The following is a 13,895-nucleotide window of genomic DNA, read 5'->3' as shown; positions in this document are numbered from 1 at the left end:
GTTGAAGCGCCCTATGTGCAATGCATAGGGCTTTAAATTTGACCCTCTGTTCAACGAACAGCCAATGCAGAGTGGCTAAAGCCCAATGGGCATCGCAGTTTTTTAGTCACATTTTTTTGTGGCACCCAGATACAATGGTTTCCCATAATCCAAGCAGTATGGACTACAAGCATCCTCAAGAGGGGAGGAAGCAAGTCTAGTATTTTGTAGAGCATCCTGAGAATGCCGTAGCAGTAGGCAGAACGTTTAGTAGATTGAACCTCCAGGCCTAAAGATTTATCTAACCATACCCCCAGGCTTTTCTATAACCTTGGTCAAGCAGCATTTTTAACTTCTCTACTACCGCCAGAATGGCAGTTTCAGTGCTATGTTTTGGGTGAAAACCCACCTGGGTAGGATGTAGGACATGGTTTGTTTCCAGAACCTCCTAGAGGTGCTGATTAACATGTTTTTCCACAGCTTTGCCAAGACTGGGAAGATTGAAACTTGTCTGTAGTTACCTGGTTTAAGGGGGTCCAGGCTGGGTTTTTCATTGAAGAAGGCATTGTGCCGTTGTGCCGAAACACGTCTACCAGTGCTTTTTGACTACGCCAATAAAATATATTTTTGATATTAACCCGCAAATGCACCCGTTACTGGCTACGCCATTGTGGCAGTTGAAAAAAATATATATTCTAACCTGTGTATTGAGATTACAAATGAGACATAAAAGGTCTATGCCATTTTAGCTCCATATCATTTAACATCATATATGGTATGATAAATCACAGTGCTGGACTTTCCTACATAAAACTAGCCATTATAATTTCATTTCTCATTCAAAATGTTTTAAAATGTGTCTTATTTTACAGGACTTTAAGGAGCTGGAAGCACAGTTTAACTCGAGATTGGCCAGTGTAGAGATATCTGCTGTTCATGATTCATCATACCAGACACTGGAGGACATTGCAAGAAAGGAGAAGGAGCATTCAGATTACATGATACTCACAGTATGTACATGGTGCCTTATCTGTGTTAGCAAATTCTCTCTCTTTAATAATATGTAATGCAACCATTATTCAAGATAAAACAAAAAAGAAAATGTTCTCCTAATCTTTCATCATGGATGTAGATTACCCAAAATGCCACGGTTAGCGGAAGAGGCATTTATAACACCCTGTTCACTGACCTTTACTTAATACCTGTTGAGGTTGAATTACACACCCCGTGCAACTCACTCCTATCCTTAAACTAAGAGGAAATAAATTGCTCTATATCATTATCCTCTCACAATAGAGCTTTGAGAGAAGAAAGACTTAAGTGTAATCATTATAGAATACTTCAGAATTGGTACTAGTCTCCAGTTAATTTAAGAAAGCAGATCTACTTAGCGTTACCTGCTGGAGATGTTCGGCCCCAAAATGATGCAATCTATTTCACATGTTTTGGTCCTGCACTGAACTGAGGAATTATTGGTCAGACATCTGGACAAACTTCAAATCTTTCAATAAACTGGTAATCTCACCCTCAGCCAAACTAGCTATTTTACAGGGCACTAATGATTGGATACTTCACTGATAGTGGCAAAAATCTGTATACTTCACCACTGGTGCTCTGACAGAACTACTGTACTCCATGCATAACTATCAGAAAAGTTGTATATATATATATATATATATATATATATATACTATTAAACAATGTGCCCATCTTTAAGCAGACTTGCCACATATGTTGAAGGAAAGGAACATACATTTTAATTATCACAACCTGCCTCCGAGCATTGTATAAACCCAAAAATCAAATCAATCATATGTAGACAATATAAACAATATTTTTAAGAATGTCATTAAAGAAAAATAAGAGAGAACAATGCCATAGGTGAAGAAGAGACATTTCTGTAAAATCCCAATGCACGTTGGTAAGGATTGATTTTGATATCCTTTTAGATCGTCTATTTTCATATGTTGCTGTGTACCATCCAAACGCCTCCTTTTTTCCCAAGTTATGAACTTTTGGGGAAGCTGAGCATGTTTTTATATGAATATATTAAATATAAAAATGATTTGATATTGATTAAGATGATATGAGGACGTATTTTTATGAACTGCTAAAACAACTTGTAATTTCTACTTAACCTCAAGTAACAACTCCTTTTTTAACTGTAAAAACTAAAAATAAACTATAGCTTAATAAAATTAAGATGGTCTCTTCTAATTCCATGTTTTTAATAGTATTGACATCTGACAAAAAGTAAAATACCTTGAGAAAGACTAGTAGTCCATGTTGCTAAAAAAACAATCTCTGTTAACCAATCCATAAAATATCTATCAGTCCCGAAATTTGCCTACATTGCAGTTCTGTCTTTGAGTGAAAAGCTATAGACCATCTGATTCCTAACATGGGCTGTTTCAAGCTGCAACTAACCACAACCCATCCTCGTCACTACCATAAACTAGAGCCAACTAACACTGACCAAAGCAAATGACAAGATTTACTACAAGTTCTGAAATGCACCACTTTAACCGTCAAAATTACACCATATATCAGTGAAGAAGTCTATGTTCGAAAGGAAATAGTCCAAATAAGAGAACGCTGAGTCCAAAATTGCAAGCAAGTGTTCAGGATTCTTTTAATTTTCAAATCGAAAAGCCAGCCAACGCGTTTCGTTCCTTCAAGAGGAACTTCTTCAGGGCAGTAATGATAGATGACGGGTGTAACAATTCTCTGAGCCGGGATCAAGGGTTAACCATAGATATCTGTATCCTGTGTCTGGATGTCGGTGAATATATAAGATCACCAGATGTCAATTTCAGAAAGGTAGTTGCCTTTTATCTTCCAAAGGGAATACACCTTATGAAAGCCTTCCTGCAGATTTTTCTATTGTCTCTATTGTTTCTTTATTTTTTATTTTTCGTCAGTAGTCACAGTAAGCTGTGTAGTTTCTAGCTGGATTATAACCTTTAAATATTTTGGAGGTTCGTTTTATTCACTGTCACTTGTTCGAATTCGAAGATCCCTAATCGACTCTGGCGAGGTAGTCACATTCAGGTACCTCCAAAATATTTAAAGGTTATAATCCAGCTAGAAACTACACAGCTTACTGTGACTACTGACGAAAAATAAAGAAACAATAGAGAAAATAGAAAAATCTGCAGGAAGGCTTTCATAAGGTGTATTCCCTTTGGAAGATAAAAGGCAACTACCTTTCTGAAATTGACATCTGGTGATCTTATATATTCACCGACATCCAGACACAGGATACAGATATCTATGGTTAACCCTTGATCCCGGCTCAGAGAATCGTTACACCCGTCATCTATCATTACTGCCCTGAAGAAGTTCCTCTTGAAGGAACGAAACGCGTTGGCTGGCTTTTCGATTTGAAAATTAAAAGAATCCTGAACACTTGCTTGCAATTTTGGACTCAGCGTTCTCTTATTTGGACTATTTCCTTTCGAACATAGACTTCTTCACTGATATATGGTGTAATTTTGACGGTTAAAGTGGTGCATTTCAGAACTTGTAGTAAATCTTGTGTTTACCCAAGGTTGTTGGGTTATACTCTCTGGACAGGGGGTATTCTGAACATTGCACACGATCTGAAAGACAATTCAAATGAAAATATTGGAAACAGTTGGATTGGTGCTTGTAGGGTGTTAAAAGTGGTCCACTGTCCACATTGTGCTTTTGTAAAACAAAGCAAATGACAACTCAGTAATAAATAATCAAATGCTTTATATAATTATTTTACCATCTGAGAATTGAGGAACTAACTATCCCAGAGTTTCTATCTATTGTAGATAAGAAATCCCTGAATTTAGACGGAGTTAGAAATTACTAAGTCATATTTTTCACGTACATTGGTCAGGTTCCCTTTCACTGTGAAAGAATCTATTAGCTACCATGCCTGCAACTGTATATCAATCTTTTCTCTCAAGACATCAAATCTGATTCAGAAAATGATTTAATTAGACTAGATGAAAACAGTGGGTTTTAGGCAACTTTCTCTTGGGCAGCAAATGTCTGAAAACAAAATATCATTTGTCTGTACTGCTGCTAAAAGCTGACATATGAGTTGGATCTTGACATGCCCTATGAATGTCACTTCTCCAATCAATAGAATTATCCTTCAGGAATATATCTTGCTTTATCACCCTTCAATACACTCATGTTCTTTCAGTGCTTTCTTTCCTTCAACAATCTCCAGAAACCTTGGATCCTTGGTTCTGTTTTCCAGGTACTCTATGTTTCTGCTGAATAAATGTACCTGCTATTGCCCATGGCACCGGGTTATTTTACACTGTATGTTTGTCCAGTTTTGTTAAACCTTCTTCAAGGTGTAGAATCTGACATTTAAACCCCTCAATCTTCAATGCAAGATCCTATGCACAGAGTCTTGTGTTCCCTCGATCTCCTCGAATACCTGTTGATTCTTTTAGTTCGTTTGCATCAGTATCTCCAACGTCTCCAAGCTAGATGATCCTTGCCTCCTTCTACATCCCCTTTGATGTAAATTGGGTTACTGGTCAAAGGGGGATGAAATCCTACTCCAGCAGCAACCAAAATCTCTATCAGGGTGAAACATAAGCAACACCCAAATTAACTTGTGCTTAACCCTCTGGTAGCATGGCAGAAAAGAAGTGCTTAACCCTCTGGTAGCATGGCAGAAAAGAAGTCAGGCTTAACTTAGAGGCAATGTGTAAAGTATTTATGCAGCACTTCAAACAGTAATAAAGGGAAAAAAACAACACAAGCAAAACCCCACACCAAATTAGAAAAATAGAGTAAAATCTAATAAATAAAATCAGTAGAATCAGAGATATGCAATTTTAAAAATGTAAGTGAAATCAAAGTCCTAAGTTCAGACCGACCACGATAGAGCGTAGGCCAGATACAGATACCCAGGTAGGGTCACTGAACAATGTACCTTAAATCTTGGTTTGTGGAGCATTGTGAGATCCTGTGTTGAGGATGTGTCACACAGCTGTGGTTCCAAGGAGTTGTGGGGCTGCGATGCGGAGCCCTGTGTCGTCGCAAGGGTGTCGTTGATGAGGGGCTTGCAATGCAAAGTCCTGCACTAAAGATGTGCTGCACACTGGCAGGGTTCCAGGGAGATGATGATGTGTCATCATCAAGGAGGCCATAAACAAAGGGCTTGCAATGCAAAGGTTTGTGTCGAGGATTTGTTGCGCAGAGGCGGTTGTAAGGAGACTGTGGGCTGCGATGTGAGGCCAGGCATCGGGATATGTTGCACTGCAGTGGTTCCAATGCAGCTGCGAGCAGATATGTTGCGCTGCGTTGGTTCTGCTCACAGGACCACAGCTGGGCTTGCAGAGTGCCTTCACACCCGCTTCCAAGGGTCTAGAACTGGGGGACACCCCTTGGGGGGGATAGGACTCGCAGCAAACAGAGTCAAGATGCTGGGTTCAAGGTGGTAAGAGCCTTTACTCTTGCTGAGGCTCGATTAGGAAGCCAGCCATCTAGCCCATGGAGTCACTCTGGTGTTCCTTGGTTCAAGATGCAGGTCAAGTTCTTTTACTCAGGCAGTAGTGCAACAGAATAGCAGTCCTTCTCGCGGAACAGCACAACAGTCCGTCTTAGTCATTCATAAGGGCAGAGGTAGTCTTGGGGTACAATATTTATACCTGTTGGCCACTTTTAATTAGGAGAAGGTTCTGGAGGTGTCTGGAATTTTCTGCCCCTCGTTCTCTGGCCCCAGCTTGTCTAGATAGCATTAAACCCTTTCTGAGTATGCTCAGACAGAGCCCTTTTGAGGTACAAGTGTCATAGGAGACAGCTTCTCCAGCTCATCATGTCAGAGATTGCCCATCCTACCAACACTTATCTTCCGTTTGTCTCACTGTCTGGTAGCAATACACAAAGACCAACTGCCAGCCAGCTACACGTAGTCATGTGACCCAGGATGCACACTGCAGGCACCAAATTGTTAGAACAAGGAAATGCCAACTTTCTAAAAGTTAAACAGGTAAAGCTGCCTACAAGAGATTTATTCAAAAGATGTTTTTCTTAAAAGATTCAGTGAATCTTCTATAAAGTAAACTAACATGATTCATTCAGTAAATAAATTACTGTAACTTGGTATATAAAAAATAGTTTGATTTATATTAAAAATGCAAAAAACAATGAATTTAAGATGAAAATATACTATTCATCATTGTATAAATACCCATCATCACGTAGTCAAAGATTGAGTTGATCCTAGACATAGGATTATGAAATAATTTATTTTAATAAAACTAAAAGGAAGAATGGGAAATACCTCAACGTTTCGGTCTCCGTGTCAATGTGGCAATCTCAAATATAAGTCTACTTTGGTGTATCATTGTAGAGACCCTCTTGATATATACTGTGTTGAACAAGAGATGGGTATTTAGTCATTGATGACTAGTATAATTCCATCTTTGATTAATTTTTTATTTTTGTTATCAATGTATGTGAGAAGTGTTTACTTTTGAACCCTTGTTTTTTTGCATTTTGAATAAAGATCAAAATGTTTTTGATACACCCAGTTACTGTAATTCATTTACTGAATGAAACATGTTAGTTTATATTTTTTTTATTTTGTGGTGTCATATGTTGTCACTTTATAGAAGATTCACTGAGTTTTTTAAGAAAAACTTGTTTTGAATTAATCCCTTGTAGACAGCTTTACCTGTTTAACTTTGTCACCCAAGAACACAAGGATGTATTGGGTTACGCAAAGTCATTGATATAACTTTCTTGAAGTGCCATTTTTAGAATTGTGCAAAAACAACAGTTGATGGACAGAATGCAGAACAATGTCATACATTCATCCAAGTACAGAGATCTGGGCCTAAATCCATTGTTTTTTGTTCACCATGCCATTCCAGTTTGAACCCAGCCATATGCAAAACAGTCTTGGCCCTGTGCCCCAAGGGAACAGTCCAGCCCGAACTGCCAATCCAGGTCCTCCCTGGATTGGAAGCAAGCCTCCTAGGACCGGTTTCCGGCTTTCAGCCCTCATCAGCCAGGATAGCTTGATTCCAGTGGCATGGAGAGCACAGGACTCAAGTCTGGGTATACCCTTCCCACATAGGACGAACAGCAAAACACACAAGGTGATGGACGGAATACCGAGGTGAGCCTTTCTAATGGGGTAATGCAGGTAATGATTCTAATCATGAAGCAGTGTTGGAGAGGTGTGTGGGTCTTTTGGTGGGTGAGCCTGGACTTGCACCCCCAATTTTTTTGGGCACAGAAGCAGTTGGTGTACACCTAAAACCACCCCCGATAAAGGACACATCGCCTTTGGGCTCATCCATGAAAAAGCCTAAGAAGTCTAAGACAGGGAACCATTAGAGCCATAGTTGGGCTGAACAATGTGACAGTCCTGACAATCCTGATGTTTTGAAGGAGATAGACTCTGGGGATAAATTCTTCTCTCTCTCTGACCCATCCAACTCATCAGGGGATGAGATTCCTTTTGTCTTAAAGCGGTGCTCAGAGGGAGAGTCACCAGGTAGCGGGTAGAGTGAGTCTAGTGGTCAACAATTTACAGAAGAGGACACTGGGTATATATTTATGCCAAACCAGGCACGGTACGGAAAAGGAAGGAATTACCTGAGGGGGCAGAGCAAAGAGAAGCTACTGGGTCACTCTTATGTGACTACTAGTTTTCATCTGGACTCTGGGCTGATGCACCAAGGCATACCATCCCAGGTGCACCGGAGAGCTCTGTTATTTACCAAAGTATTATGGCACACAGAGATTACCCGCCTCAAAGGTTTGGGCTCTCTCTTTATTATATTAGTATGGATATATATATATTACCTACTGGCGGTCGCCAGTAGGTAGTTATAGTTAGCATTATTTTCAGTAGAAAATCTCAACATTCTATTGTGAATAACTTTGGCGCCGGTTGAGGAATCTGCCTGACAATTTCCTCAAATTTGCCTCGCGGCGCTCCGGTCCTTCCCAGAAAGTTTGGGGGGGATTCGTCAAGCGGGGGCCGAGATAAAAGGGGGGTCCCAAAACATGTTTTCCCCATGTTAATTTCCATAGGGCGGTCGACCTCCACCAAACTTGGCAAAATTGTAGGGACTGGTAGCCCGATGTGCCTTTGCTATGTTTCAAGATATGTGCTCCAGTGGATTTTGAGTAATTTAGGTTCATAAAAAAATATATATATCTATAAGCGTGCCCCGGTACGCACTCTGGGGCGCTAACCAGCGCGCTACGCGAGTTCGTGCGCGGAAAGCTGATTGGATCTCGGGTGTCTGTCAACATTCCAAACAGTCCGGAGCGGACGCCATCTTGTGTCTCGGTAGGATCGAGACACAAGAGGTGGCAAAAACAAAGGGGGAAATGACCATAAAGGGGCAAAGTAGACCCCCCCCCTGACCCCCTAGGTTTGATGTGGGGGCTATAAAAGGGCCCCCGCGGAGCGTACCGGGGAGCGTACCATGGGGAAAAAAGAATGATAGAGTTTTAAAAAATTTAGCCTTTTTTTATAATTTGGAGGTAGTTCTAAAAATAACTGTTTTTTTTCTTCTTTTTGTTGTTTTATATTTTTTGTAATGTTTTTTTGAACATTTTGTACTTTTTTTGGCTTTTATGAACTATTTTATATATTTTTTGTTATTTTTATAGGAAGAAACAAAAAACAGGGAATTGAAAATGGCTCAACTGGAGCAAAAAAAAATCAGGAAAAAATTATGGATTTTTGGGGCATTTGTGGTTGTCACCAGCACGGTTGATGAGCGTTATGCTTTGCTCACTATAGGTGATGGTCTTACCACAAAAAATACAAGAGATCTTGTATTGCCCAAACTTTGATTGAATGTTTGGGACCAGCTCCCTTGTCTCTGGTCCCGATGGAGTGGGTTGCTTTCTTTTGGAGGTGCTGGGTGAAGATTGGGGATGGTTACTGGCCAGTTCTCTCACCTCTGCGGCATCATAGTTGTTGGGATGCTTGCGCTGCATGTGCTGAATCATGGTGTTATTACCAAATGAATATTTCTTATTAGGGTTCCCCCTTGAAAGTTCAATGCCACAGATTTTGCAAGTCACCTTTGGCGCATTCACTTTCTTCTTGCCCCCTGAGATAGAAAAAAACTCCCATACAATGTGCTGCTTTGGCCTACATGGGGTATTGTCTTCTGGCAGCCACCTCCCCCCCTCCTCCTCCTCCTCCTCCTCCTCCTCCTCCTCCTCCTCTTCTTCTTGACCACCAATGTGATGTTGTGGTGGTCCTCTTGGTGGTGGTGGTGGTGGTGCAGATGCTCCAGCTGCTGCTGCTACTGTAGCCATTTTGAAGTACAAAATATTACTCAAAGATCTCCAAACAGGTCTTCCTCAGTCAAAGGACAAAGTCAGAATAAGGAAAAAAGGTGTGGGCTTTCATCATTTGGAAAAAAAAAACTGTCCTGAACCAATGAAAAGTGTTATTTTCAGGTCACATGACCCGGGCTTTCATCATTTGGAAACCAAAACTGTTCCACACCAATAAAAAGTGTTATTTTCAGGTCACATGACCCGACGCGCTTACGCGACGGGGCGCGCCCCGGGGTGCGTCACGTAAGCGCGCCGGATGCTTACGTTGCGCAATCGTATTCGCTCGAGTGCTTCCGGGTGCGCTTACGCCGTGCGTATCACGCGGACACGGCTACGCGATACGTCACGATGATGTTTTCGTTCGCGGCAAAAGCGCTAACGGGACGCTCACCGGTGCGTGCCGGAAAACTGCGCTTTCCGGTGCGCACACCTGGGCGCGCATCGGGAGCGCACCAGGGCAAAAAAAATACAAAAAATAAAAGATAAAATAAAATAAAATTAAAAAAAGTATTATATAAATATACAATATAGGATTCATTATAAAAAATAATACATTTCATAGGTTTGAGGTGCTATATATAGTTAGGAATTAGCATTTAAAAATCCTATTAAATTCAGTGAAAAAACCATAGGTTTCACACCAGTTAGAGTTAGCTGGAAATTTTACTGACATAAAACCATAGAAATTCCAACGTTATAGTTAGTTGGACTCACTATAACAAGCGCGCCTGCAATGCACTGCTGATGATGTCACATATTACATCACTCATGACATCGTCAGTGACATCACTCATGACATCACTTATGACACCATCCTTGTGACAGTGACAGACCTCCTTTTAGTGTAATGTAACCCATGAAACACATATTCAAAAATAGAAACTAACATTTTCAAAATAATGGAGATACCCGTACCAGTTACAACCAATTCAGTAATTCCACCATCTATATACACATCCAGTCATTCACCAACAGTTCTATATAGTCACTCATACATATACTCACTCATCAAATGTAGTGATACATCTATGCACCCCGTTATACCCCGACAGTCATCCAAAAGTTACTCACGCACATACTCACACATGCAAATAAACTATTGAACATCCATTTATTTGCATATACAACTGTACACACACTACCCCCTTACTTCTAAGGAAACTTACACATACTTACTCTCTTAAACAATCACTTATAGAAACACATACTTATTTAAACAGGAACTCTTACAATCTCTTACTCTCACATATACTCACTTATATACATCAAAACTCACATACACTAGATTAAAATATATGTCGTTACTAAAAAAGACAATAGTGAGACAGTTATTCACTCACTAACACACACATATACACACTCATCCACCCATACAGTCCTGCACATATCCTGTCTTAAAAACACCTACAAACAGTGAGTCAGTCACCAACCCATGCAGCCACTTATACACAAAGTGAAACACTGATACATATATTTCAATATTTAAAAGTTACTTGCTAATATATGTATTCAATAAGATACACTTAATAAGGCAGTTAACCAATCATTTTTTTTCAAAAAACATCCATTTACACACTTATTTAACCATTTATTCTTCCATCAACCTTTACAAATACATATATAAAACATATTGATTTTTCAGAAAGACACACATTCACTGGCTGGTGTCATCAGTGATGTCATGAGTGATGTCACTGACGATGTCATGAGTGATGTAATATGTGACATCAGCAGTGCATTGCAGGTGCGCTTGTTATAGTGAGTCCAACTAACTATAATGTTGGAATTTCTATGGTTTTATGTCAGTTAAATTTCGAGCTAACTATAACTGGTTTAAAACCTATGTTTTTTTCAGTGAATATATATATAATAATATATATATATATATCCTACTGGCTGTCGCCAGTAGGTAGTTATAGTTAGGACCTACTTTCCACAGGAAATCCACAACATTCTATTGGGAATAACTTTGGCACCGGTCGACAAATCTTCGCGAAATTCTCAAAGAAGATGGCCTGTTCCGCTTCGCTCCTTCCCTAGAGGTTTTGAGTAGATTTGTCAAGTGGGGGTGAGAAAAAAGGGGGTCCCAAAACGTGTTTTCTCCATGCAATTTTCCATAAGGACCTTTAAGTGAGGCTACAGCCCGAACTGCTGAATGGAATTACACCAAATTTAGCAAAAATGAAATGAAATTGGGTTTTATAGAGCGCGTTACTACCCGGAGGCCTCGTAGCGCTGTAAAAAGGTGGAGTTTGGTTCGCAGATTACGCTTTTTGTTAAATGGTGTAGATCCGTTCAGTAGTTCCTTAGAAAATCAAAAGTAAAATCATAGATATATTTGCGAAGTTGTACCGTACGCGTCCCGTCGAGGATTATACGCGGACTCTCCCGAGCACGAGCTGCATGCTAATTGGCTATCAACACTCCAAATCAGGAAGTGTTAGCAGCCATCTTGTGCCTCAGTAGAAACGAGGCACAAGAAAGCAGCAAAAGAAACGCGAAAAACACGCAAAGGGGGCAGGGTAGAAACAACCTGCTCAGGGGGTCAGGGTGCGTAGGTACGCGTATTCCGCAGGAAAAAAAAAAACAATGCAGATTTTTTTTAATTAGCCCCCGAGGGGCCAAATCCCAGGGGCATTTTTGTTTATTCTAATGGGGTGCCCAGGGGGCCCCCAGCCCCGGGGACCGCCACCCCCCAGGGCTTTAATATTGTGTATGCGGGGGGCTCGCGGCCCTCCCCCCCCCCCGCAGCCCCGGGGACAGCCACCCCCAGTTCTTCTTTTAAAAAAAAATAAAAATACAAAAAACCTGTCTGGGGGCTCAAGCCCCCCACACGCCCCGGGGACCGCCACCTCCCTGGGGCACTAATATTTAAAATAGGGGGGTCCTTGACGGACCCCCAGCCCCGGGGACCACCCCCCTCTTGGAGCCCTTGATGGCCCGGGGGACCGCCACCCCCCCAGGGCCGGCTCCTGCAGTGTCCCGGGGTGCTTACCCCCGGGACACTGCTGTTTGCTATGGTAGCGCCATAGCAAACTGCTTTGGTTTTTGAAAGAGAGAGCTGGTTTCCTGCTCTCTCTTTCAAAAACCAAAGCCGATTGCTTTTCTGTATGGGGAGCAGCATGTTAGCTGCTCCCCATGCAGAAAAGCAATGCCGGCTCCCGCAGGATGCGGGGAGCTGGCAGGCACCGTGGGGGGCTGTGGGACCCCCCCCACAGTCCCCATCGGAGAGGGCAGGCCCCAGGGGATGGGGTCCCCGGGGCCCTAAGTTGCTGGGGTCCCCGGGCCCTAAGTTGCTGCAACGCAGTCCCCTGGTGCATACTGGAGGTTCCTGGTGGGCTAGTTGGCCCCCAGGAACCCCCAGTATGCAAGAGTAATTAGTTCACCCTCTGCAAGCGCTGCAGAGAAGTGTAAAAAGGGGCGTGTCCTCATTACACCTCTCTGCAACGCAGCCCCCTGGCGCATCCTGGAGGTTCTTGGTGGGCTAGTTGGCCCCCAGGGACCCCCAGTATGCAAGGGGAATTAGTTCCTCCTCTGCAAGTGCGCCAGGAGGCTGCGTTGGAAAGAGGTGTAAAAAGGGGCGTGGCCTCATTACACCTATTTGCAACGCAGCCCCCTGGCGCATACTGGAGGGGGCTGTTGCAGTGAGGTGTAATGAGGCACACCCCTTTTTACACCTCTCTGCAACGTAGCCCCCTGGCGCATACTGGAGGTTCCTGGTGGGCTAGTTGGCCCCCAGGGACCCCCAGTATGCGCAGGGGGCTACTTAATCCCCCAACTTAGAACACGCTACGGGGCGCGTTTGCACAGTGGTGAAGGTAGGGGGCGGGGCTTGAGGTGATATGAGTGCAAACATGCCCTGTGGCACGTTTTTAAGTTGGGGAATTAATTCCTCTTCAATCCAGAGGTCCCCTAGGGGCCAACTAGTCCTGCATGTACCTCCAGTAAGCGCCACGGAGCTGCGTTGCAGAGTGTTGTAAAAAGGGGCGTGCCCTCTGAACACCTCTCTGCAACACAGCTCCCTCGCGCATACTGTAGGTACATGGTGGGCTAGTTGGCTGACAGGGGACCACAGGATTGAGGAGGAATTAATTCCCCAACCTAAAACGCGGTGTATTTGCACACGTCACCTCAGACTCGCCCCCTTCCTTCACTATTGAGCAAAATATTCATCTAAAATCAGCCGAATTACGATTTACCTGTTATCACGAGAGACGTCAGTTCTGCATCTTTGAGCCCAGTACAGACCCTGAAAAGTAAATCTAAGCGTACTTACCAGTAACTTGTATTTCCTTCCATAGGAATCTATTGTGTGGTTTTCACCAGAAAAGTTTTTAAGTGTCTATTTTTGAAACGTACAAATATTCCTCTAAAATCAGCCGAACTACGAATACCGATTTACTCACCTGTTATCAGGAGAGACCTCAGTGCTGCATCTTTCAGCCCACTACTGGTCCTGAAAAGTAATTTTAACCGTACTTACCAGTAACTTGAATTTCCATCCATAGGATGTCATTGCCTGCTATACAAAATATATATAAATTAAAAAAATATAAAATTAAAAAAAATATATTACAATTTCAATATTTTAAAAAACA

General features: G+C 42.1%; 1 protein-coding gene across 1 annotated transcript in view; it reads left to right on the top strand.

Moving 5' to 3' along the window:
• Positions 1-13,895, top strand: part of LOC147661127 (evC complex member EVC-like) — a 354,890-nt gene that overhangs the window by 157,106 nt on the left and 183,889 nt on the right. Inside the window, exon 7 of the mRNA XM_086951302.1 lies at positions 852-989. Coding sequence (XP_086807428.1) covers positions 852-989 — 138 coding nt within the window. The remainder of the gene's footprint in view (positions 1-851; positions 990-13,895) is intronic.

Source organism: Lissotriton vulgaris, unplaced genomic scaffold, assembly GCF_964263255.1.
Source record: "Lissotriton vulgaris unplaced genomic scaffold, aLisVul1.2 SCAFFOLD_1323, whole genome shotgun sequence".
In the NCBI taxonomy this organism is placed as follows: domain Eukaryota; kingdom Metazoa; phylum Chordata; class Amphibia; order Caudata; family Salamandridae; genus Lissotriton; species Lissotriton vulgaris.
Note: the sequence above shows the minus strand (reverse complement) of the source record. Positions and strands in the feature narration are given on the sequence as shown.